Source organism: Chlamydotis macqueenii, chromosome 2, assembly GCF_036417535.1.
Source record: "Chlamydotis macqueenii isolate bChlMac1 chromosome 2, bChlMac1.mat, whole genome shotgun sequence".
In the NCBI taxonomy this organism is placed as follows: domain Eukaryota; kingdom Metazoa; phylum Chordata; class Aves; order Otidiformes; family Otididae; genus Chlamydotis; species Chlamydotis macqueenii.
In genome coordinates this window covers 148962940-148988861 of record NC_141557.1, presented here as the reverse complement: position 1 = coordinate 148988861, position 25922 = coordinate 148962940, and the positions used below count along the sequence as shown (strand labels likewise).

Below are 25922 nucleotides of genomic sequence, written 5' to 3'. Positions count from 1 at the left end.
TTTAACAGTAAACATCCTGCCGATTTGAACGGCTGGTTTGGGCGGCAGGAAGGGCCGCGGCCGCCATCTTGTTTGTTTGAGTGAGCGGCTTGGCTTGGGGAGGAGGAGGAGCGGAGCGGTTACCGAGCCCGGCCTCGCCAGCCGCCGCACCAACCTCCCCCTGCCCCGGATCAGGGTAAGGAGCGGCTCCGGCCGCACTCGCTGCCGCTGTCCGAAGGGACGCGGCGGGAGCCGGCCGCAGGTTGGCTCTCGGGGCGCTGCCGGCCTACTCGGGCTCGGCTGCCGGCCCCCTGCGGCTGGGCACGGCCGCGCCGGCTCTTCGGCCGGGCCCTCCCGGCAGGGGCGGGCGAGTGGCAGCGGGAGGAGAGGCCCCGCCTGGCAGCCCGGGCTGTGGGGCTGCCCGGGAGGGGCAGGGCGGTGGCGCCGCCCCGGGACTCTGCGACGGGGCCGGGGCCGGGGTCGCGGTGCTCGGGGCCGGGTGATCAGCGGGGCCCCGCCTGCGCCCTGGCGGGCTCCTGGGCAGAGTCCCGGGAGCCGGGGAGCGCAGCGTGCGGCCGGGGAGGGGGCGGGGCGGGGGGCGCGCTCCGTGGTGGAGACGGGCTGTAAACCTGGAGCGGGCACACGCGCGGAAGAGCAGTGATGTCCCCTCTGCCGTGGGCGAGCCGAGGGAGCAGTGTATTGGTGTCCGGTGTCCGAAATAATGTAACAGATCTCCAGCTGTGGGTTGGCAAAAGGGACGGCGTAGCTGCTGGCCTGCTGCAGTCTGGGGTGGGGGGGGGGAGCGAGCAAAGTTTCATTTACCTGTCTCATGCTTTCTAATGCAGTTTAACTTCTTATTCGCATAAAGCAGACTGCCGAATGTTCTCGCAGTCCTCAGTATCTGCACACTGTGACTGTTGATCTGCAACTAAAAGGCCCCTTTAAAAATGCCTACCTCTTGAAGACTTAAGATCTTACACTAACAGGTCCTGTGGACACTGATATAAATCTTGCCATATTTTTTAAGATTTCTCTCTGATCCTGAATGAAAGGCTTCTGTTAACTATAAAACAGGGTTTTGTGTTTTTATCGGTAACAAAGGATGTTTGGGGTGACTGTGACCTATTGGCATGACACTATTCCACTGAAAATGGCTTTTCATTAAATTTAGGCACATGGAGTTTAAGTTTGGAGAAGTTATCACTTAGGCCCACATTGTGTGAATGTGTGCAATGAGCATATGCGTTCATTAATTTCTTTCTCAATAAAGCTCATTACATTAAAAATGGGGAAGCAGCAAAGCATTAGTAGGGCCAGGCTTGCATTTTATTTTGTAAATATTTTGTTCATTTGTAAATATTTGACATTCTGTGAAATGTGGGAAAAACAAAGACAACTGATCTAGAGTTTTAACTAGAGAGGAACTTAAGTGTGGTGGGGGAAATTAAAGGAGGAGGAAAAAGTTAGTGAGACCTACAGTAAACTTAAATTACCAGACAATTAATTGAATCAGTCTTGCCTTGCCACCAGAGTTGCTCATATCACGGGATTTCTTACGGAAAGGAGAATAGTTGCCTCAGTTAATAGGTGAGTTTAACTTCTTTGAGGCAAAGTGTTAGAGAGTTAGGTTTTCTACATTTAGGCTTTTTGGGTGAACAGTGCAGAGGAATAACTGCTGCAGAAGATGGAGTAATATAAGTTGTTCAACTTTTGTACGTTTAAAGAGTGTGTTAATACATGGTTTCTACAAGTGTGTTAGTTTGACTTGGAACTGGAATTGCACAAAATGAGTTGAGATAATCAAGATAAGGCCTAAAATTAAAAAGACTATTTTCCCCTGGGTATGTGGACATACTAAATGTAGGGGCAAGGGCAGGATACCTGATGAGGTTTAGATATGAAAATGGAGTCGGGGAGGGAACAGTATTCATAGGGTTCAATAATCTTAAGTTCTGTACAATAATTCTGACTGATCTGTCTTTTGAATTAGTAACTTTAGTGGGGCACTAGATCTAGCAATTTGATTATGGGAGTGCGTAGTATATTGTAACTGGAGAACAGTGAATGCAGTTCCTGTAAAGGACTGGTGAGTTTTGAGCAATTAAACACCTGGTGGTGCAACCTCAGACGTAGAATTTCAGAAAAAATGTTGATGGAAGAACCAAGACCAGGAGACAAATAGAAAATGCTGTATGCATTTTTCAAAGGTGTGTCAAGTTGGACTAGTTCAATTTCATCTTTCCAATAATTAATTTTGTGGACATAAGAAATTGAGATAACTTGTCACTGAACTTCAGTAAAGCTGCAGGTGCCACAAAGAAATATATTAAAATTCAGATAAATACGGATTAACCAGAAAATTATAAAGGTTGTTGAAGGAAGGAGGTTAAACAAGGTAGTGCTGAAAAGAAGCACTGAACTGTTAGGAGTTATTAGTGAAATTTGTGAAGTCTGGTCCTGTGATTTTTATTTTTTTTTTTCAGTGGCACCAGATGTTCAGTGTGCTAATGAAACCTGCTAGTGAGACAACATTAATAAGCGCCTGCACCAGAGAAGTTTTAGACATGTTAGAAGGATGATACTGTGAAGGATTATGAGTTAAAATTGAAGAACTCAAAGAACAGTTGTAGAGTCAGGGTAATCTTGGACTCCTGAAGTCCAGCACCAGCTCAGACTGCTGCAGGTGCACAGGGCTCTTGCTCTTCCTCAGATCACCCAGGGCTGACTTGGTTTAGCAGAAACAAGGACAACATGGCAAGAGAATACATGTGTAGGGGGGAACCGGTGGAGAAGAAAGATTGAAGGAGAGCATAAGAACGAATGAATTAAAATGACTGGCTGATTTTTAAACTATAGTATGGAAATTGTCTGCTGCCTGTGATTCTGGAGTAGCCTTACAATAGGAACAAAGATAGGTGACAATAAAACAAATTGAAGACTGAACTTAACCTATGAACTGGTGTGTGTACACATAACCTGACCTAGTAGAGTAAGAGGCGAGTAGATTAATGGACTAGAGTGAACCATAGACAAATTAAAATATGGTGAATATTGTATCTGTTGTCTGCAATATTACCGTCAACTGTTAGTTCATTAAGCTTCTTTCTGAATGTTTTGAAGGATGGGACTCAAGCTATGTGAGAGTGGTTTTCAGAGTTTAGATAGTTAGCTGTTCTAATATGCAGAAGGATTTTAAGCCTTAATATTTGCGATTTTATGGTTAAGATGAAGTTCATAGGTTGCATCTACCCAGTTTTCTTGTTGCTTTTTCGGGAGGATCAATTACCAGGTACTCAGGTGAGAGAATGAAACAGGCAGATTCTGATCAGACCCTGTGTACTATCTGTTGTAGTAGTTTCACTTTACAAGTTCAGTTACTTTGTGTATAGAATTGTAGCCTTTCCACACTTCTATAGAAAGAAAAATACTTAAAAAAAAGATTATACAATTGTTGGGGACCAATTTAGGCAGAGGAACCAGAGCACAATTGTGGGACGTTGAAGCAAACTCAAAGTTAATTAAAATCAAGTATAAAGTCTTCTAAAAGTGCAATTTGGACAGATGAGTCTTTGGTCCCACCTGGTCTTGTGAGAGTACGTGTTATTTTTGCCTCAGAGCAATGGAAGCAAGACAGAAAAATTAGTAAGTTCTTAGAACAAGTTTTAAGGTCTTGGTTCATAACCAGTCAATGTCAAAAATTAACAGTTATGTTTTACCTTACAAGCTTTTTAAGAGCTGTCAGATACCCTTTTTCTTTTGAGGATTCTTATGAGTTGGTTTTGCAGCCAATGGCATATGTTTTATGTGTCTGCGTGAGCACTCTGCCACTCCAAAAAACTCTTAGTTCCTTTAACATTCATCCTATCTCAAATTATGCCAGAAAAATCTGTTTCTTCTCCTTTTGTGCCACTGCATCAGCATACTGCCCTGTGAATTAGAGATCAGAGAAAAAGCCTGAAATAAAGAAAAGGATTATCTTAAAAGAAAGAAAAACATCTGGAGAAAGTGAGAGCAACTGTTGGGGCCTGCAGTTGTGCTGATGCTCTAAACAACAGTAGCTGAACTGCTGCAGCTCAGCTGTAAAGGTGGCATTTGTACAGTCGCTGAAATCCAGGTGTTACCACACAGAGGAGAGCATCTGCTGGAATTTGGAAGTGACAGAGATCCAAATTATGACAGGAAATTGGTGCTTCAGGGAATAGAAGTATTATTTGTTAATGACAGTTCAGATTAAAACACACTTCAAAAATATCTGTAGTCTGTTTACGTATTTCTCTGGGGCAAGGCTTCATTAATGGATGAAGAGAAACAGACAGCCTCTGTCAGAAGCTAGTTAGTTTTGGTTCTTACTAGCTGGAAAAGTTTAAGTACCCTGCACATGTAGTGTAATCGTCTCGTTACTTTACAAACAAGTTTTAGGTTTGATCTACAACTCCAGTACTGGGTGATAGTCAGACCTAGGAAACACCACAAGCACAGGTGACCACTTACTGTTTCTGTGCCTTCCCTTGGTGCAGCGGTTTTCAGCCTCTGTTCTTTCATTTAATTGCTAATGAAGCATATGTTTTCCAACCTGTTCACCTATGTTAAGCCCCCTTACGGGGACTACTTTGATTTGGATTGTCAGTTCTTTAAAAAGCAGAAAGAAGTTAACAAAGTGTCTGTTTAAAAATAAACAAAAAAACACCAAACAAACAACAAAAAAAAAAACAAAAAAAAAAACCCCAAAAAACAAACCACCAGCCTTATGAAATCATTAGCCTTGGTGTGATCCCAGCAGCTCATATTTTTGGGGGACCTTGCTTCCTCTGAGATACCTTAGATAGTTGTTTGTCTACACTTGTATTACCCTTGCTATCTGGGATTTAAAATGGTAGGTTGTTTCTGTCTAAGTTGTCCAAATAGTATGTTTCACATTTAATAGGAAATCTTCAGTATATTTTCACGGTTAGTTAACTGTATGTTTGAAGTTTTGTGAAGGCCATGCTACGCATTTTAATTATTGTAAAACATTGGTGAATAATTCTGCGAAGCTCCATGAATCAAAGTACATTCTTTTGCAACTGCTGTTGGAAGTTTTTAGCAGAGTAATACAAGTGGTTTTGTTAACTGTATGTTTGTATTTTCCCCTATTCCTCATATTTAGGGGTAATTTACAGGCCTGCTATTACCAGAGCAGTGCATGGTTGTGGTAGCAACTCAAGACATCAAAATGCTGTGCTGCAAAGCAAGGCCTTTGAAAATGCATGAGGGATTGAATTGTCTGCTGGCCTTTTAGACAGCGTGATGTCTTAAAAAACACTGAGGAAAGAAAAGTAGAATACCTTCCTTTAGATAACTTTTATTGATCAAGCAGACTTCTAAAATTGTTTTGTTGTGCTTCCTAGAAAAGCTTGCTTATGTCCATCTTTGTGCAGTGCTGACCTTAGTCCCTATGCAATTTCAACAAATAAAAATGACATTTTAACTTTTTGTTTATGTGCAGCTTTTTTTTTTATGACTCAAAGCTGTCAACTTCTCTCCTAAGAGTCGTTTTAATCCTTTCTGTCAACTGTGTTAACTTGAGCTGAAGCTGAACATGGCCTTTATTTCCTTTAAGTCCTCTCCCCTGTGTCCATTCTTGGTTATGACCAGAATCAGTTGCTAGTCTGTCATTCTGACAGATAAGCTTGACAATCAGTTCTGTTGTCCAAACAACTCTATTCTCTCTTTAATGCAGCTGAAATTCAAAGCTTTCATCACCTTGCACATTGAAGGATGCCTCTGAGTAGGTACAAGTGTGGAGTATGGTACCACTACAAAGACAATTTTCCCTATCCTTTATATTCCTTCAACTCCTTTTTGTTAAAACAAACAAAAAAAACCCACAAAAAAAAATTAGCTTTTACTTTGAGATCTACCCCTAGATCTGCAATTTTTTGTTATCTAGGTACCTAGAGGTTGGCTTTGCTTCCACTGAACCAGTAATGCCAGTGCTACTCTTCTCCCTATACTTTATTTCTAGCTGTCACAATTGTACTGCTCCTTTTTTTTTTTTTTTTTTTTTTTTTTTTTTTTTTGTGAGGCAGACCCTATAAATATCAACGGCTCTGTCCTAGCTGCATTGAAACTTGTTTCGTTTACCTACAAGTAAATTGATATGGTTTAGGAATTGGCTTCCTAAGAATCTCTCTTGCTGTCATGTTTAGCAATGCTTTGTGTTTCCCTGTGTTCCCTGTTTGCTTACAATTTGTGTTGGCATGCATTTGGGAAACACTGGGAGTGTTTTTATGGCTAGAAACTAATGCTCCTCACACTGGCTCTGCCCACATTAAACTGCCCTGCATTTACTGTTAGGTTGCTCTGCTTCCTCTAGCAGATTTTCTGTAGGCATGGAGGAGGAAAAAACTGAAACACACTTGTTACATCTCTTCTGTTCTTCTCTTTCATTTCTTTTTCCCTAGTTCCAGATATTGCTGCAGAAAAAAAAAACCTGTTTGTGGAGAGTTTTCCACCTCTTTAAAGCAAACTTTTGATTTTTCTCAGCTTCTAGTTGAACTGAGTCATATGCTTACCTCATGCATGAACTTGGCATTTTTTAGATCATAAGGCATCATGCTATTCTACTTCCCCATGATTTGATATGTTGGCATCTTATAAGCCATAAGAAGGTAGTTACTAGATAAGTAGATAAAAGGAAGTCTGATTTTTTTTCTGTTCAATGAGAAAGAAGAAAATTAAATCTTCAGGAAATTTGTAATAATGCAGTCAATTTTCTTACAATTTTTATCAACACTTGAGTAAAAAGTGCGAAGCGTTACTAAGAGGATTATGAAATGAGGAGCAGTCTGTTCAGAAATGAAGCCATCATTGTACTTTCTGTTTAAGAAAATATGGTGAAACCCAAAGAGTTTATGACTGTATTTTTAGAATGATGAATGTTTTACTCAAACAATGTAGAATATATACATTGGTATAGTACAGTAGTACCTACTGAAGTAAAAGTAGAAAGAAATGGAGGTGGTAGAGAACTACTGTGGACTGAAAACTGAGACATATTTGTTTGCATTGTATGAGTTTGGTATCATTACTATAAAGTTTCATATATTCAAGATTTTTTTTTCCTGTACGGGTTGGTATACATTTTTAAATTATGTAAATGGCCACTGGTTGCTGTTCTTCCTGCTTTATATTTCCTTTGCAATAAATACATATGCTATTACATGGCCACCACATGGAAGCGTTGGCTTCTTAAATATTTTATACAAATAGCCTCACCTTAATGACTGAGAAGGAAACATGCGCTTTGCTTACTGCGGATAACGGGTGTGTTTACAAGGATATTCCTCATAAAAAAAATTTCTAGGAAAAAATAATTGCCTTTCTCTTTACAGGTTTGCACTTTGTTTTAGACATCTGGGACCATGTTCTATGCCCACTTTGTCCTCAGCAAGCGTGGGCCACTGGCCAAAATCTGGCTGGCAGCCCACTGGGATAAAAAGCTAACCAAAGCTCATGTTTTTGAATGTAATCTGGAGAGCAGCGTGGAGAGTATCATTTCACCAAAGGTATCTATTTCACACTGCTATAATGTTATCTTGTAGTTAAAAGAAATTCTGTGTACTGGTGGTGGTTACTATTTGAGTCACTGAAACAAATAAAATTCTTAATGTTACTATTTTAAGGGTGGAGGGGTCTGTTCAGATGTTAGATACTCTGTTGGCTGTTTGATTCTGAGGAGTATTTTCTGACAATTTTTTAATGCTGAAGTACCATGCAAGTTAGGTACAAAATATTTTGCTTTGTATAAATGGAGGACTTGTATCTTAATGTATCGTGCATCATTTAGAAGCAAGTATTTGTAAGAGAGGAAAGCCCAGGCTTTCTGAGAAGTAACTCTTAAAGTTACTCTTTCAGTGCTGTTGTTACTGGGAGCTGTAGAAATAATACCTAATATGTTCTTGTTTATGCTTGTGACCTAAGTTAAAAGCATGTTTCTGCTTAGCTACAGCAAAAAGATCTGAAGTATCACAGTAGCTTGTGATGTTACTGGTTACATGAGGACAGTTTTCCATGTAATAGAAATACTGCACTGCAGTGTAAAAGCCTTGCTTTTGAAGCTTTTAGTCCCTGGTTTTCTGGGTAGTGAATACATAGCAACAAAACTGGGAGAACATAACACTTCTAGATGGCTATTGTGAAACCAGAAGAAATTTTGAGAAACTTAGTTTTTTAAATGTTTGTTTTTTTTTTTTTCCCCTACTACTCATTAAAATGAAATTTTCCATTTAAGAACTAGTGGACTGATATGGTTGTGACTTTTGTCACTTAACAGATGTCTGAATGTCTTATAAGAAAAGCAGCTATTTGAAAAAGAAAGCATTTTTGTATTTTCTTTCAGTTGATACAAATATAGCAACGTTTCTATAATGCTGCTCTGGATTTTGGAAGAACTACTAAGTATAAGCAAAAAATGTATAGTACAATCACAGAAATACATACTATGCAGGAACAGTGATTTACTTCAGTGTCAGCTCTGGAAGGATTTAGACAGAAGATGATAATGTTCATGGACTCAACTAATGAGCTGCAGCCTTCTTTTAGAAAAAGGAGAAATTGATAGGCACTCTTTCATATATCTAACTTTGTGCAACACTTTCATCAGCTGGAATATTGGAAAGACATTGTATGCAATAAAATTTTTGAATCTTTAGAGTTTGAAGTTAAACCCTGTATGGCTTGATCTTTGCGGGAGACAATGATTCCTTGTACCCTTCGACACAAGTCTCATGCTCTTTCAGACTAAAGTGCATAAGAAAGGTCCTTCCCTGGAGTTTTTTTTTAATCAGTTTTCTTTTCCAAGAGCAGATACGTGATTACGTAGTCAAGCAGTGAGGCTAAAGAGGAAAGAAACTTAAACTTGTTTTAATGTGGCAGTGCTTGTTTATGGACACCTCACATCTTCCACTATTTCTCTCTAGTTTTCTCCTTAACTACAGGAGAGGAGGTGGAGAGGTAACAACTAAGAGTTTTTAACAAAGTTTTACTTAAATTGTCATTTATGACTGTCCACGTGTGCTTGTATTTTTCATTTTTTTCACAATTAAAGTAACAAAAATCAGAAAAAGATGTAGTAAAATGGGTTTTGACTTGTCATCTATTTTTTTTTTTCTACTAGACAGAGCAGTGTTTGCGAATTCCTAGAGTGGACTGCTATTAATTTACTGATCTTTGCCAGGTCATTCATAAATAATATGTATAGTATCATCTTGAGCTGTAGACTTTGCACTCTTTCTTCAGTTTTCTGCTGCTTTTTATACTTGTTTTGGATATTTGATGTTACTGAAAAACTCATGCAAAGCTGACTGAAATTTAATTAAAAGAAAAAAATCTAATTCACTGGTTGTGCAATATGTTTTTAGGTGAAGATGGCACTTCGAACCTCAGGACATCTTTTACTAGGCGTTGTTAGAATCTACCACAGGAAAGCAAAATATCTTCTTGCAGACTGTAATGAGGCTTTCATTAAGATTAAGATGGCTTTTCGTCCAGGTATCTGTCTTTAAGCACTATCTGAGAAGTTACGCTGTTACATAATGATATTTATTAAGAAGGTATACAATTCCAGCTTCCTGTCTCTGTAGAATAATTGCATAAAGTTATATAGGATTATAGAATAAGTTATTTTCCTTAGTGCAGCTTCAGGCTGGCTATGTGACTGAGTTTTATACTGAAAAAATCTTTTAATTGAATTCTGAGTTGAAACTTTTCCTATTAGTGCTGATTGAGTAAAATCTCAGTTATTATTTTGGCTGTTGTTGGTGTATGATGTTAAATGGAAATAGGTTGCATGGTTTTTACCTTCTGTCAGAAGTCTGAAAAAGGCCAGTTGCATGTGCTGAATAGAAGCACAGAAAAGAGCTTGTTTCCGTCAGGGATAAAGATTGCCTTGCCTTGAGCTACAAAAGAAACCTAGAAGTAAGCTGGTCTTTTACCACTTTCACATTTTAGTTTCTGGAAATAACATGAACTGTAATGTGAGCAACAAATGTATTTCCCTTTTTGTATGTGCGACACATAACTTTCTACTCTATTGTTGCTTACTCCAGGATTTTCCATTAAGATGGGGAGCCATATTAATACCTGAAATGACTTTTCATCTGGCAATTAATTGCTTGGCTTAACGCTATTAACACATCGTTAATAGTTTTCTTTAATTCTGGCCTGGGAAACTTTTTTCCAGCTGGAGCGTAGCTGTGGCAGTGATGCTACTGGATACTTAAAACTGGTGAATCATATTCTACCTTTTTAAGTTTGAGAGTGTAATAAATTTAAAAGCGGAACTTAAGGAAGGCTTTTTTTATTTTTTTTTTTTTTAAAAGGCAACTCTTGAAAGCCAATGCAACAGTAAATTTGAAAAAAGTCAAGATATATAATACCTCTATCTTCATTTCCTGATCTTCACGTTGTGATTCAGGCATTGAACTGTATGTAGCTTTCAGTGGCAATTTGTTGACTGTTGCCATTTTTTTGTTTAATATTACATTTAACTTCCCAGAGCGGTAAGAACATATACATTTGTCTAATTTCGCAAGGCAATCTGTGTTCTCGATTGTCCCACTCCAACAGAGCACGTGTAGAAAGTGAAGCACCTTAAAACAAGATTTACAAAAAGTGGCATGCTGACATGAAACAAGTTGAGGCACTTGCCTTTGTTCTCAGTTTATCAGCTTTGTGGCTTAGACATTGTCTCGATCCTGTCTGCTCTGAGAATCATGTACATGTTTTATTTTAGGCAGCCAACAGGTAAAAACATTGGATAGCCCTGAGAGGATGGACTAGCTTTCTTCGTTCCTAGCCAAATACCGAGATGAGTAAACTGCAGACTTGTGCTTGGGCCTGCTCTCTCTGGACAGTAGTTCTTTGATTATCCATTGCAGAGGGGAACACAGTAGGCAGAGTGTTTCAGAAATATCTATACCTCAAAATTGCATGTGTTTTGTGAGTCAGAAGGCAGAATATAGCACTCGGATCTTCTGCGAGTTACAGAGAGAATTGAACCTGCGTTTCCTACGCACTTGGAAGCGTCCTGACCCCTAAGCCTTTGAATGAAAGAGAGGCACCAACTACTAGCACTGTTTTTGTGTGATGCCTGATCTGATAGTCGTGCTCTGAGAGTGCCCACTGAATAGCAGATTAAGCATCTCGGGAGGATAAGAGAAGGTATGTAGTGGTTTAGGTAATCCAGCTCTTTTACACAGAGAAGCCTAAGAGTCTGTGTGGCCCAAGTACAATCAGTACTGTGCTGGGACTTTCAGAGCTAATTGAATTGACTAAATGACCAGTAGCAAAGTCGTCATACTGTGTTGCCACTGCTTTGCTCAAACCGGGCTGCTGTCTTGCCACTGCTTTACCCAAAATATAGGACTAACTAGCTCATCTGGAGCATCATGGTAAAATAATTCTGTAGCAGGTACCTGCATAGTGTTGTGATGACGTACAGCACCTGTGTTAGCTTGCACAGCTCTGCCTTGTGCTACACAAACATTATTGAGTGATTTGAGGCTTCCAGAGATATACAAAACAGTACAGGGGCTTAAGGGTATGAATTTAGACTGAATCTCAATACTAACTTTATCTAAGGTTTCTGCATAGGTGTCTGGCATCAGTTCAGCTCAACAGTTTAAAGACGAGAAGCTCGTGCAGAGAGAACAATGCTGAAGGCACAGGGAAAAATGTTGTCATTGTAAGGAATGGAAACTCATGTCTGAGTGTTCTTCTCTGCAGGGGTTGTCGATTTGCCTGAGGAAAACAGAGAGGCTGCTTACAATGCTATTACCTTACCTGAGGAATTTCATGATTTTGACCAACCACTTCCTGATCTGGAGTAAGCTTGGTTTGTTTTTTTGTTTCCATGCAAATGATATTTTGCAGTTGAGGAAAACCTGGTTTTAAACAACAAACTCATTGCAAGTCTCTAGGTAGCTTGTATTCTTAAGTCTTATAATATAACAAGCAAGTACCTTTGTATTGATTTTAAGTTCATGGCAGCATGTAATTTTAACTGAAGTTCCTTACAGAAGCTTTTGAAAAGCTCAGATATGTATTATTGTTTTCTTTTTTTTGTGCAAGGGACTCTACAACACATGTTCTCAGATTAGACAAAATTAGTTTTATGGAAATGTCCTTGTTGACCTTCTGTAGTGGGACTTTTAATTTCTTAAATTTCTCAATATTTTTTAATACTAATGGGTTACTTGTAAACATGATAACAAGTATACAACTTGAATAGTTCTTGATCTTTAAAAAATTGATGTTACCCTTTTGGATAATGGAAGTTCCATAATGGAATTTCTCGGATACAGTTTATTTTACTCAGTGTTCCATTTGGTTTGCATTCAAATTAGAATATATATGAATTTGAAACTACATAACAATTCTGTGTTCTTCTAAGAAACGTACCTTAACACACGACAGAGTGTGGAACAGTGGTACTGTTACTAGATATACTTTTTGATAAATGATGTTAATAGCTTTTGAAGTTGAAGAGAGGGGAAGTCTTTTCTTATTAATTTGGCCTTTAAAATTAGTGACCCCATCATAGCAAGGAGTAAGAGAGGTTACTGATACATTTCTCAGAAGCTAACACCATTTGGATGATAGGTTTTAACCATGAATATCTTACTGTTTTAAGTAGTGCTTTCTATTCTGTATTCGCCATCTGCTTTTTCATTAACTGACTTAAGTGTGTAGTACTTTTTAGGAACTAATTTCACATTTATCTAAGTAGGCTTTATCTGTCATTAATTTTTTTAATGGAGATTTTTAATTATTGCCTTCTGTTTGTTTAAGTGATATTGATGTGGCCCAGCAGTTCAGTTTGAACCAGAGTAGAGTGGAAGAAATTACAATGAGAGAAGAAGTAGGCAACATCAGTATCCTCCAGGATAATGACTTTGGTAAAAATCTCGTGTGTTATTATGTGTTACTAAGCTAGTTTTGATAACTGTACAGTTATGGTTTTGTAATTACTATGGAATTCCCACTAAGTACAAAGCAAATTAAATCAAACATTCTCTGTTTCCGTACATTCAGTTTTTAGTTTGTATGTGTCGGTTTTTCCAAAAAGACTGTCCTCTACTATTTATCAAGCTTCTAGCTGCCTATATAAAGCTGAAGACTGTTCAGTCAGGTCAATTAGTGAAGTATTATGTCAACTATAATTTTCAAAATGTGGTGTGAAAATGAAGTCAACTGTTGCTTTAATCATAGGCATGTTTTCAGTTAGAAGCTTCCATGAGATTTCTAAAGCTGAAGCAGTGAATGGTGACTAGTTTACTTCTTTCAGTATCTATTCAAGGACAGTGTTCTAAGATCTGAATCAAAGCCTGAAGGCAGTTGTATCTGAATATCTAGTTTCCAGAGTACAGTAATGTCATCCACAATTTAGTAGTCTTTTTGGAAGTATAATCCAGATATTGATGGTGGTGTTGATTTGGTATTGGTTTGCACTCTGTACGTGAAGCCCAACCTTGAGGCATAAGCTACAACTTCTTTGAATTCCTTGGAATTCTTTGGTTTTAGTGCAGCTAAAACTTAGTAGGATCTTGCTAAAATCAATTCAAATAAAATCAATTCAAATAAGTATAATAAAAAGCTTTGAAGAGGAGATGGTTGTTTTTATAATTGTTTGAACAGTATTTTGGCCATGGTATTGCTGGGCATAATTAGTTATATCTTGTCATTAACTCTGCAATTAAAATAACTTGATTTCAAGTTTGGTCTTGCATTTGGGTGTTTGATTGATTAGCTAGGTCTCTTGCATCTTGGTTCTTTAGCATTTATAGCAGTGAAATCGTATTCTTGCAGGTGACTTTGGAATGGATGATCGTGAGATGATGAGAGAAGGTAGTGCATTTGAGGATGACATGCTAGTGAGCACCAGTGCTTCCAATCTTCTACTGGAACCTGAGCAGAGCACCAGTCACCTCAATGAGAAATCTAATCACCTGGAATATGAAGACCAATATAAAGATGATAATTTTGGAGAAGGAAATGATGGTGGAATATTGGGTATGTTTGAGAAATTTGTTTTTCTTCTGTCCTACCTTCTGCTTCAATAATGAGTTCTTGTGGGGACAGAAGGGAGATTGCTTTCTTTGTTGCTGAGGCCCCCCTCTAAGGTATGCCTTCAGGACTGGAATTCTGATTCGTAAGTGCTACAGCAATACAGATGATGCGTAGTGTGTTAAATGTTGGCGTATTTCAAATGATGTAAAACTAAATAATCCGGAGTTTTCTCCATTCTATACGTAATGTTCTTTAGAGAAAAATCACTATGCAACTCTTCGTTCCTTCCAAGGATTTAGTATGTTGAGAATTTTACTGACTGCTTCTCTGTGAAGTACTAAGAAACCTAGTAAGATGCAAATATGTGGCAAGTGTATCGTAATAAGTTATCTGTAAGCTCAGAATTTGAGCTGAAATGCACCTTGAAAAACCACTCCTAATTGCTTTTGTGTCAGCATTGACAGTATAGGTTTCTCTAACCTTTGCACTGTTTTTATCTGTGTTGTCATAAATTTGACTATGCTTTACCAATTCGTCTATACTTGTTTCATGAATTTGTGGATACAAAACTGACTCTTCCATATGGTTGTTCCAGATGACAAACTTCTCAGTAATAATGATGGTGGTATTTTTGATGACCCACCTGCACTCTCAGAAAGTGGAGTAATGATGCCAGAGCAACCTCCCCACGATGATATGGATGATGATGATAATGTATCGAGTGAGTATGATTTACAGCTAGATATAGAATTGCTTGTTTTCAACTAATTTAATTGGGATTCGAATTCCTTAAAAGCATGTTGAGCTCAAAAGTATGTAATGTGGTAAACCACTTCAAGGTGTGGAGGGAGGGATGGGAAGGGTAGCACAGTTTCTTAATGTTTTGACATAAGGCAATATACTTGCTCTAACTGGAGTGGGTCCAGAGGAGGGCCATGAAGATGATCAGAGGGCTGGAGCACCTCTTCTATGAGGACAGGCTGAAAAAGTTGAGGCTGTTCAGCCCAGAGAAGAGAAGCCTCCGGGGAGACCTTATAGCGGCCTTCCAGTACCTAAAGGGGGCTACAGGAAAGACGGGGAGAAACTCTTTAGCAGGGCCTGTTGCGATAGAACAAGGGGTAATGGTTTTAAAATAGAGGGAGGTAGATTTAGATTAGATATTAGGAAGAAATTTTTTACACTGAGGGTGGTGGAACACTGGAACAGGTTGCCCAGAGAGGTGGTGGATGCCCCATCCCTGCAAACATTCAGGGCCAGGTTGCATGAGGCTCTGAGCAACCCGATCGAGTTGGAGATGTCCCTGCTCCTTGCCGGGGGGTTGGATTAGTTGACCTTTAAAGGTCCCTTCCTTAACAACCATAACAATTCTATGATTCTGTAATTGGCAGTGGGTGGACCAGACAGCCCAGACTCAGTAGATCCAGTTGAACCGTTACCAACTATGACTGATCAGACAACGCTTGTTCCCAATGAAGAGGAAGCTTTTGCTCTGGAACCTATTGACATAACTGGTGAGTAACTTTTTGGGAGTATTTTACTTGAGTCATCAGAGACCACCTTAGTGGTCCATGCCATGGAGTGGAAATTAATGTCTAGCAGTGCTTCTGACTGCTTCTCAGTTGGAAGAGAAACCAGGGACCAAGTATTGAATTTCTTTTATCCTAATGATAGCCTTGCAGTACTTTTCAGATAGGTAGCTTACATTGATGGTTTTTAGAGAATATTAGTAGTTTCTGCAGTCAGTAAGTAGAGCAGCATGGTACTATAGCTTTTGATAAATGTGCTAGTTAATATACAATGAGTTGGAACACAACTCATCATGTCTAATTCTAATACAGTATCTGTAGTGCAGCACAGTTCTCGATATTCTGTTTGATGGCCAGGAGTGACTGTTCACATTGAGAATGAGTGTTCTTCTAGCACTTATAGCTTTTAATGAATTGCTGAATTCAGGAGATGAGTCTGTGTTTGAAATTCTACTAAACAGTTGAATTCTTTGTCTTTTTCTCTAACACAAGACACTTTTTTATTTCAGCTGGTACTGTCTTTGACTCATTATAAACAGATCCCTGCTTTATTAAAAAAAAAAAAGAAAGAAAAAAAAAAAGAAAGATCTGGAAAAAATGTAGTTTATCCTGTGTTTTCAGACTGAACTCCAGACCCTGATTTTCTGCTTGGCCAATTAAAAAGCCCTAGCACTGCCCTCTGGTGGCAAGCTAGCAACAGAGGTCCTAGCTGATCAGCTGGGACCAGCAAAGACAGCGTTTGCCAGCGCCTCAGGGTCTGCTGCAGAGTGCCAGGTGCCAGGCTGTAAGCAGTTTACAGTAAAGTCATTCTAGAGCAGGATGAGAGGTGCAGGTAAGATAACCACCCACATTAACACTACCAAAGCTCAGGGCTCAGGGTTAAAACTTGGTGTGGTATTTTGACTCTGTGGTCAGAGGGACCTTACATCTCAGGGGTTGGCTCCTAAGAAACACCAGCCTGACAAGCCAGCCGTGAGGGAGGGAGGCAGGCATGTGCAGCTGAGGATGTTGATGAGGCTTAGGTAGATTAAGTAGAACTATGAGTATACACAGAAGAATTTGTAGGTTATGGGACAGCATTCACAGTATTTGACCTCTCATAGTGCTTATAGCTTTTCATTCCTTTTCCCAAAACTAACGTTGCCTTAAATTCTTGAGGCAGCTTTATATAGGGGCAAATAAGACCTATAGAGAACCTGCAAGACTCTTCTGCAGTGTGGTACCTGCTTGAGCTAACCTTTTGTTATTTGCTAAAAATATCAACAGTCAAGGAAACCAAAGCAAAGAGGAAGAGAAAGCTGATTGTGGACAGTGTGAAAGAACTGGATAGCAAGACTATTCGAGCCCAATTAAGTGATTACTCTGATATTGTTACTACTTTGGATTTGGCACCTCCTACTAAGAAGCTGATGATGTGGAAGGAAACTGGTGGAGTTGAAAAGCTTTTCTCTCTGCCTGCACAGCCTTTGTGGAATAACAGGCTACTGAAGGTAATGTGTTTGTGCGGGTTCATATATTTAGGATTGTGCCTCATACATAGTAAATATCAGCATATGAATAGTGATATAGTGAGAGCAGTATTCATAATTTTTAAAAAACCCTCCTTGAAACAACTAAGATAACACCAATGCTTAAAATATTTATCAGTTACAGAAATTACTTTTTTTTTTTTTTTTGTAAAGTTACTGCTGTTGGAGAAGAGCTTAAAAAATGAGACAGGAAGATGGCCCATAATTACCTGTTCTGAAATGAAATTGAGGACACTGAGAACTACAATATTGAATAATGTAACCTTTCCCCTGTAGCTCTTTACTCGTTGTCTTACGCCCCTGGTACCAGAAGACCTAAGAAAGAGGAGGAAAGGTGGAGAAGCTGACAACCTTGATGAGTTTCTTAAAGACTTTGAAAACCCAGAGGTTCCCAGAGAGGAGCAGCAACAACAACAGCAACAGCAGCAACGAGATGTCATTGGTTTGTGTCTTGTCAAAGATGCTCTGCTTTCCCTCAGGCTATTTTTCTTTTGTTTGTGCTTTATAATAAGCCACTAAAGATTGTGAATGAAGCAGAGCTTTATAATGGTTATTTAACTTGCTATACAGTCTGTGACTTAAAATAGTTTTTTTCCTAGAAGTAGGAGATACTTAAGGATTCACTTTGATCCAGTGGATTTAAATGAGTATTGGATTGGGTTGTATGAACATCTGTACCAATTCCATTTAAGTGTCTGCAAAAACTATGCAGGCTGTGCTAAAATCTATATTAATAGCAGATTGGACTTGGTAATGGACTTTCAAATGGTACCAAAGTATCTAAAACTGGGTTTGTTGTGGAATATAGATGAACCTATTCTGGAAGAACCAAGTCGTTTACAAGAATCAATGATGGAAGGCAGCAGAACCAACCTGGATGAATCTGTTATGCCACCCCCACCACCACAGACAGGTGTTAAACGCAAACTGCAGCAAGTAGAACCAGAGCCAGTGTTACCTGTGAGTAAGATTTTTTTTTTTTTAATAATGAGAAGTGGGTAGTGTCTTTGAGCAAGAAGTGACACAGATTTGAGACATTGACTTTTTTGTGAGATCTGCTGGAGTAGTATCAGAATCTTTGTCCCTAGGTAGTCTTTATGGTGTTTTTTCTTAAGTGGAAAGCTTATTGAAGTGTTTAAAATGCAGGTAGGTTAAAGAGATGGCACTGTTTCCTCCAGAAAAAGTCTTCAAGGAGTAAAGTGTATTACTTACAAAGCTATCAAGTTCTGCTTGGCAAGTGTATATGAAAAACTTTCACTGACGAAGAAAGCATTGTGCTAGCTGCACAAACTTCGTTTTTAAGATAGTTCTAGTGTCCCAGGGTTAAGGGTTCAAAGAAAAACTTAAATCTTCAGGAAAGGTCTCCTAGTTGAATTATGAGTAGACTTGGAAACTATCTCATATCTACCTCTTCTGTAAAAGCTGTGATGCAGTGTCAAAGGAAAACACATTTGTGAAGGGGAGAGGAAATGGGCAAAATGAAAGGTGTCTTCTTTTTTGAATGCTTACCTGATGAGAGCAGTCCTGGTTTATGCTGTCTTTCTCACATTTGTTTATTTTTTTTTAACCCCACTTTTCACATACTACTTGGCTAACAGCTTGTTTGCTGTAGAATAAGACTATTAGATGTTACATTATCTTGTTAAAAAGAGTGGCAGCTGCTGCTCCTCTTGGCCATGTCATTAGGTGAAATTGTCATTGACTGTTTGTACTTTTGTGCTGAATTCAGTGCCATTGGCGTGTGTTGGTAATCCTTTCATCACACTAACCAGATCAGGTCTCTAGCAAGATAAGCTGTGGTGATAACCTGCTGTATGACTCTAAACCAGAAGTTATTCTGAGCTATTTTGTGGTACGTGTAGAAATAGTTTCAGGTGTCAAGCTGACTTTGCTGACTAACACTTAACTCTGTGTATAGATTCATGGGGGGAATACTCTGTATTAGTTTTATTAGAACTGGCTACATAAATCCTGTTAGACTGCGTTTCTAGATTTTCCTCTTAATATAAATATCTTCTGAGAATGATACTTGGGTACCAAAGTCACACATTTTTTGAAACTTTACGAAGTACCTAATTCCTTCATGCTTGTGTTGCAAAGAACAGCATTTTGGTATTTTGAAGGTGTCTTGTTCCAATGATTTAAAGTGTGTTCATGTAGGCCTGCATCTGCTTACATGGGATTTTCAAGTTGCCTGTTCTGATCATGAGAAATGAGATCAGTTGTTTGGATGGTAGACTAAGTGAAGTTACTGGAAAGCCTTTTTCCTTATAGTGGTATCATAATTTCTGGTTTGAGTATTCTCTAAAGGATTAAAAATACATGTATGAACAGCAAAACAAAAAAAAGGCTTTTGATTTTTCAAAAATGAAAAATTCTGACAAATGGCTAAGATTTACAGATTTGGGTTTTGTGAAGCTGGTTTGTAGCATCAGTGTTCTATTGTAAAAGCACTGATAGCATCACTTTTCTGTTTAACTATGTTGTGTACTCTTAAAGCATCCACCAACGCAACAGCTGGAAATACCACCTGTAGAAATGCCTCCAGAGGAGCCCCAGAACATCTGCCAACTAATACCAGAGCTAGAACTTCTGCCAGAAAAAGAGAAGGAGAAGGAAAAGGAGAAAGAGGAGGAGGAAGAAGAGGAGGTAAGAACTAAGCTCTTAAAAGCAAGCTATGTAGAAAGGGTTTGTGTATTTCCTAGCCCTGTTTGACTTTGGATTCATTTGGCGTAAGAAATCTTCAGACCTTACTTGGGAAATGATGACCTTTGGAAATGTAGATTTTACAATTATTCCATGACCATTTTATAAATTGCACATACATTCTGCTTTGAATTAGAGGGTTCTCCTGTTCTTGCACATGGTTGGATTAAACCAATCTATACGATGCCTCATGCAAGGGGATTTGAACTTAATTTTATTATTTAATTTTAAATACTTTATGCCAGTTAATAAAAGTAGATTTTTGTAAGAAAAATGTCCGTGTCCTAAAATGTGATAACTGAAGTTGTTTCTTAACTACAATATTTAATATTCTGTGGATATCAAAACAAACATCATTGATACTTTTTATTTGACACCCAAAGTGCATAATATTAAATTAGCATTTTAACAACTGTTTTATTGTTGGAAAAAGAATGTATCTGAACATGTGAAGTTTCCTTCTGTAACAAGTCACATGCACGATGAAATGTACATTACTTTAGCTAAGGTGATTTTCCTAGTGATGCCAAAAGCAGTTAGGACCAGAATATTTTCAACTAGAAGGGACCTACAGTGATCATCTAGTCCAATTGCCTGACCACTTCAGGATGTTGTTGGATGCAGAAAAATCTTACTTTAATACAATGAAGAGGAAGGAATACATGCTGACTTAATTTTGAGAAATAAAATAATTGGCCAAATAGTTTTTCCACACAGTTTGAGGCTCTTGAATTAAGGTTGGAAACAAAGCAGATCACAATGATAGCGACACATGCAAGCAGTGACTTTATTTTTTTAAATTGCTGATTTGAAATAAAGCTCTTTAAAAGCTGTATATGCACTTCTTCCGTAAACAATTACTGTTCTGTGTAGGTGAGTTCTTCATAGGACTTGAGGGGCTGAGTCATTACAGCTGGCCTTTGCAGCTTACAGCAGCAGCCTGTTTTCCTTTTCAATGGTTCTGTTTCCACAGTGAAATGCGGACATGTCTGTGTTTATCAATATTTGTAAAATAAAAGCATTGTTCAGTACTAGCAATCCTAGATTAGACTGAAGTGTCTCTTCTCCTTCAGCTGTCGTGACTGAACTTCTTTGTTTTTTTAATTGTCAGCGTAACATTGATGTATAATCATAATGGCAGCCAGTCTTACTACAATATGGCAGCTTACATGTGTATCTTCCTCTGTCCCACTTCCTGCCTTACATAGATGTATCCTGTGACTCCAGTTGTCTAAAACTTCTGGCTTGATGAAAAGAAAAAGCTACATTGATACCGAGAAATATCTTTGACGTCATAACTCAGCTGATGAAAAGATTATTGTTTTGTAAATATGAATTTTGACTGCTTGTAGGAAGAAGATGGCACAGGGGGTGATCAGGATCAAGAAGAAAGGAGATGGAACAAGAGGACTCAACAAATGCTTCATGGACTTCAGGTACACATGATAATTTGCTTTCTCTTAAAGTAGCTTTTGAGTGTGCCTACTGACCCGAGTTAAAAGGTTGAGAAAAAACTTTCTTTGCAGTAGATGTTACAGACTTAAAATGCCAGTTGCATCTTAGAGGGGGAAGGAAAGTGCTTGTGAGTGATTAAATCATAATAAAATTGTCACTTTATTCCAAAGAACATCTGAAGTAAAATTTTTCACTTAACTGTTTTTCAACCTCTATGTCCACACTTCGTGTGCTAGTAAGACTCCCAGAAATTCAAATTTTAAAATAATTGGGTTTGATTGTGTTTCTAATTAAACCTTAGCACCTCTGACCTAGTCCTATATGACACTAGGCAAACCTCACCAAGGTGTAGGGATAAAACCATTTTACAGGTTGTTTATTTCCAGCTAGGCTAGTTTGAAAACTTGCATGCTATGATAAGCTGAATCTACAGCTGTGGGAATCTGACCTTGGCTGAGGTGCAGCATTACTTTTCAGCATCTGGCTTCAGTCTGCGCAGACAGAGAATCTTTTTAGGATGGTTTCTTGCTTGCTAGAAAAGAGGTTTTTTCTGATAAGATAATTGAACACCCTTAGTATACACTTGAACCTCAGTGCAAACTGCTGTCCGTTTGCATACGAGTCTCTGTATGTGTATGTACTTCATGTATTGTTGGGCTACCTTTGCCTTTCAGTCTAGTTTGCGGTTCCTACCCCTTTGTTCCCTTAAACATTTTGGCAGCTCCTGAGATTCTGCTGTCACTGAAGTGTTTCAGTTCCATCTCTCTAAGCTGTTTTCCAAATTAATCTTCACTTTTATGTAAAACTGATAGGCTTCACTTCTGCTGATAAAAGCTCATTGTCATTATTGTATCTCTGAACTTCCAGTGTAGTGGATTTAGTAGTATTTTGTATTCTCTTAACTTTCTCAAAAGTATGATATAATCAAGAAAAAGCTTTATATTTCTGGAAAATGTTATTAGAGTTACATCGTAAGAATTACTTGCTTATATCTCTAGACAATGAAACCTTAGTTTTAAGCTCCGAAGTAGCCTTTATGACACTTAAATACACTTAAATTTAGTTCAGATTACATTGTAAACTAATGTGACTTAAGTTAGTTCTTTTGCACACCTGCAAGAATTCTGCTAGTTTAAGTAAGGTTGTTTTAAACTGTTGTTGTGGTTTAACCCTGCTAATCAGCTCAGCCCCACGCAGCTGCTTGCTCGCTACTCCCTGGTGGGATGAGGGAGAGAATCAGAAGGGTAAAAGCAAGAAAACTCGTGGGTTGAGATAAAGACCGTTTAATAGGTAAAGCAAAAGCTGTGTGCACGAGCAAAGCAAAATAAGGAATTCATTCAGTGCTTCTCACCAGCAGGTAGACATTTAGCCATTTTTGGGAAAGTAGGGCTTCATTACATGTAGTAGTTACCTGGGAAGACAAATGTCATACCCCCAGATCCGGGCACACACCTCTCTTCTTTCCCCTGGCTTTTATTGCAGAGCATGATGTCGTATGGTATGGAATATCCCTTTGGTCAGTTGGAGTCGGCTGTCCCAGCTGTGTCCCTTCCCAGTTTCTTGTGCCCCCTCAGCCTACTTGCTCCAAAACTAAAGCATTTGCTCCCATCCAAAACATAGCACCACATGAGCTGCTCTGAAGAAAATTAACTCAGTCCCAGCACAAAACAGTACAACTGTTGCTTAAAAGTAATTTTTAAAGTGTACGGATGTTTAGTCAGTAGTGTTGTGTAATGGTTTCCTCTCTGAACGTTTCATCACAATTTTTGAAAAGAGCTTCAGAATTCTCTTTGGACTGTGTCTAGCTTTTTTTTTTTTTTTTTCTCAATTCTTTTTTCCATGTGCCCAAAAGAGCATAACACTGTATGGCTGAAAAATTAAGTCTGTAATGAGATTCGAAGCTAAGATCTGTTTAATATAAAGTAATTTGGTTTGGCCAGCCTAATCTTTTCATCTAGTAGATATTCCAGAGCAGACGGTTCTGTTTTAAATTGAAGACGTCAGTTGTTGTTCTAGCCAGCAAACAGATGTATTTTCTGGATTTTTTTTTTTTTTTTTTTTAATATTGTGGCCAAGACTGAAAAAATGTAAGCGACTTTGGGTACTTTATTTCTAGAACTCCTCTGCTTGTCTGAAACTAACAGGCTTTCACCTTGGGAAAATTACACATTTTTTAAATAACCTTAGCTCTTGAAATTCTGTTTTAACAATAGATCATGATTTTTCTTTTTAGTTATTTTTATTTGGAGAAATAAACCAGGATTTTTTTTTTAATTCCTACTTAAAAATATTTGTCCTGTAGTCAAAAAAGACTGGCTAGTTATTGGTGCAGAAAGAAAATCTTGTGCTATACTACAGTGTTTCTTAAATAAGTTGCACAGAATTAAGATCGATTTTTCACACATCTCTGGGAAGCCTACTTGGTTTCATGTAGAGTGAGATCTGTCTAGAATTTTTCATGTACATGTTGCAATGTCCCCATCTATTGTCTGAGTCCTTCACAATCCCTCAGTGTCCTGGGGCAACAAGCAGAATCTTGCCAACGTTCTTGTTTGTATGTAGTTCTCTGTTTAATTTGTGGTATCAATGTTTGTGTTTTTCAGAGAGCTCTTGCTAAGACTGGAGCAGAATCTATCAGTTTGCTTGAGCTGTGCAGAAATACGAATAGAAAACAAGCAGCTGCAAAATTCTACAGTTTCCTGGTACTTAAAAAACAGCAAGCTATCGAGCTGACGCAGGAGGAGCCTTACAGTGACATCATTGCAACGCCCGGTCCCAGGTTCCATATTATTTGAATGGTTAGATACAGCAGACCTAGTGTTCGTTTCACTAGTGTGTACGTGTATTGCCCCATCTGTAGGGCCCACAAAACCATTGCAGAAAATTTAGATTTTATTGTCTGTATAAAGTCCTTGGTTTTCTTTTTGGGTTATTTTGGGTTTTGTATTTTAAATTTACCACTTAAAATTTTAGTGAAACTGCTGGGGTGGGTGACTTGAGTTTCAACTGCAGAAACCAGACAGCTCAAGGACCCAGGTGAAGATTGTTTTAACAACTCGGAGCAGATGTGTGCAATATTGGTGCATGTAATGTTGAGTATCAATGAAAATGTCTTACAATAATTTGACTAGTTGATTCAATAGTGATATTTTTAACCTATACAAGTGAACCTGAATGGCCAACCTATTGTCTGATTGAAAACTTTGCCAAACTCATCTAAAATGTTCGGTCTGCTTCTCATAGTAGTGGGTTTTTTTCCCTCTTCCCTAGATCTTTGGGTGGGTCTCTTACAGCTGCCAATATGAAAGGTAGTGCCTGATATGTCAGCTTGCTTTTGTCACTGCATTTTTGCAGTCAGATTTTTGTAGCCCTTGATGCTAAGGGGAAACGAGTGTCTGTGGTAAGCACTTCCTCTACATGATATTATTACATCCATGAAAGGACAGAACATGTGTTAAGCATTTTAGACGAAACATTCCTTTTCACTTTATCACCTCATTACGGTCCACTACTGATAATGGCTAATTACTGTTAATAAGCATCAAGTAAAAACTCTAGTCATTTCATTTAAACCTTTAAGATATCAAAATGCTTTAGGTTTGTTAGAGCTGTATATAAACTCCAGACTTTTTAAAACAGACTTCTAGATTGTAAATTATCTGATTTTTATTAAGCAGGCATATGAAGATAAGAATAAGAGAAGCTGAACAGATTGCCTTTGTAAAGATGCTAAATTCAGATACCACCTGTACCGAGAGGGCAACAAACTCGAATATACATCTATGTATACAGTACAAACAGGCACAGTTCCACTTAATTGTGTAGTGTATTAATGGCTCTTTGGATATATTTATAGTTTTAGTATCAGTTTTTCCAATAATGCACACTCCTGTATTCAAAACGTTTTACCACTTTTGCAAAAGAAGTCCCATTTGATTTTACTTACAAAGAATGAAGCTTTACTATTAGACCAGGTAGCACCAGAAATTATGTGAATATGTCGATTATGGAAACCTGTCTTAACTTTTTTTAGGGCAAAATTATTCACACTGAAGGTTCTGGTTTTAATGTTGGCACTTTTGTGAAATAATTTTGGGACTCTGAAATGTCAGTGTATACTCAACTGTAAAATTATGTGAATGTTTAAAAAAAAATCTGAGACTACATGATGACCATGTTTTAATAATCCTTGGAAAAGTTAATTGTATAAAGTTACTGCAGCTTTATTTTCAACATGATGTGCCTGTAAAACCATTATTTCCCCCCTTTGTAAAAAGAGACATTGTAGATAACTTGAATGTTTAATTATAGGAAAGGTCATTAGTTTCTTGTTACACATTTCTAGTCTGTTTTTGTTGCTTTTCAAGGTTAATATTCTTGAAAATAGTTGATGCTGTTATGTATAACTTTTCTAATAAAAGTTGTGGTATAAGCTGTCATGTGTTAGCTCTGTATCTTGTTTGAACACCTTTCATTTATATAGTAGGGACCCAGCATTTACAGGTTGCTTGTTTTGGTATTAGGAGTGGAAATGTAAATCTCTCAAAGAGCTAAATAATTAAAGCTTGCATATGTAAACAGATTTCTTGCCATTAGGGAGGAAGAGTTATTTTACTGACTGTACTGTGGTCTTGTTCAAGCGTTCTATGCTAGGAATGTCTGTGCAGAAAATTAGGGG

At 38.2% G+C, this 25922-nt stretch overlaps 1 protein-coding gene across 1 annotated transcript; it reads left to right on the top strand.

Annotated features, from left to right (window-relative positions):
* RAD21 (RAD21 cohesin complex component) lies at window positions 1–25681 on the top strand. Its single transcript, XM_086741189.1, has 14 exons — window positions 1–175; window positions 7353–7526; window positions 9381–9510; window positions 11746–11845; window positions 12811–12917; window positions 13828–14031; window positions 14624–14749; window positions 15417–15539; window positions 16821–17044; window positions 17360–17525; window positions 17892–18043; window positions 19583–19732; window positions 21142–21225; window positions 23848–25681. The coding sequence occupies exons 2-14, from the start codon at window positions 7383–7385 to the stop codon at window positions 24037–24039; spliced, it is 1902 nt and encodes a 633-aa protein (XP_086597315.1). The 5' UTR covers window positions 1–175; window positions 7353–7382; the 3' UTR covers window positions 24040–25681.
* Window positions 25682–25922: the final 241 nt, after the last annotated feature.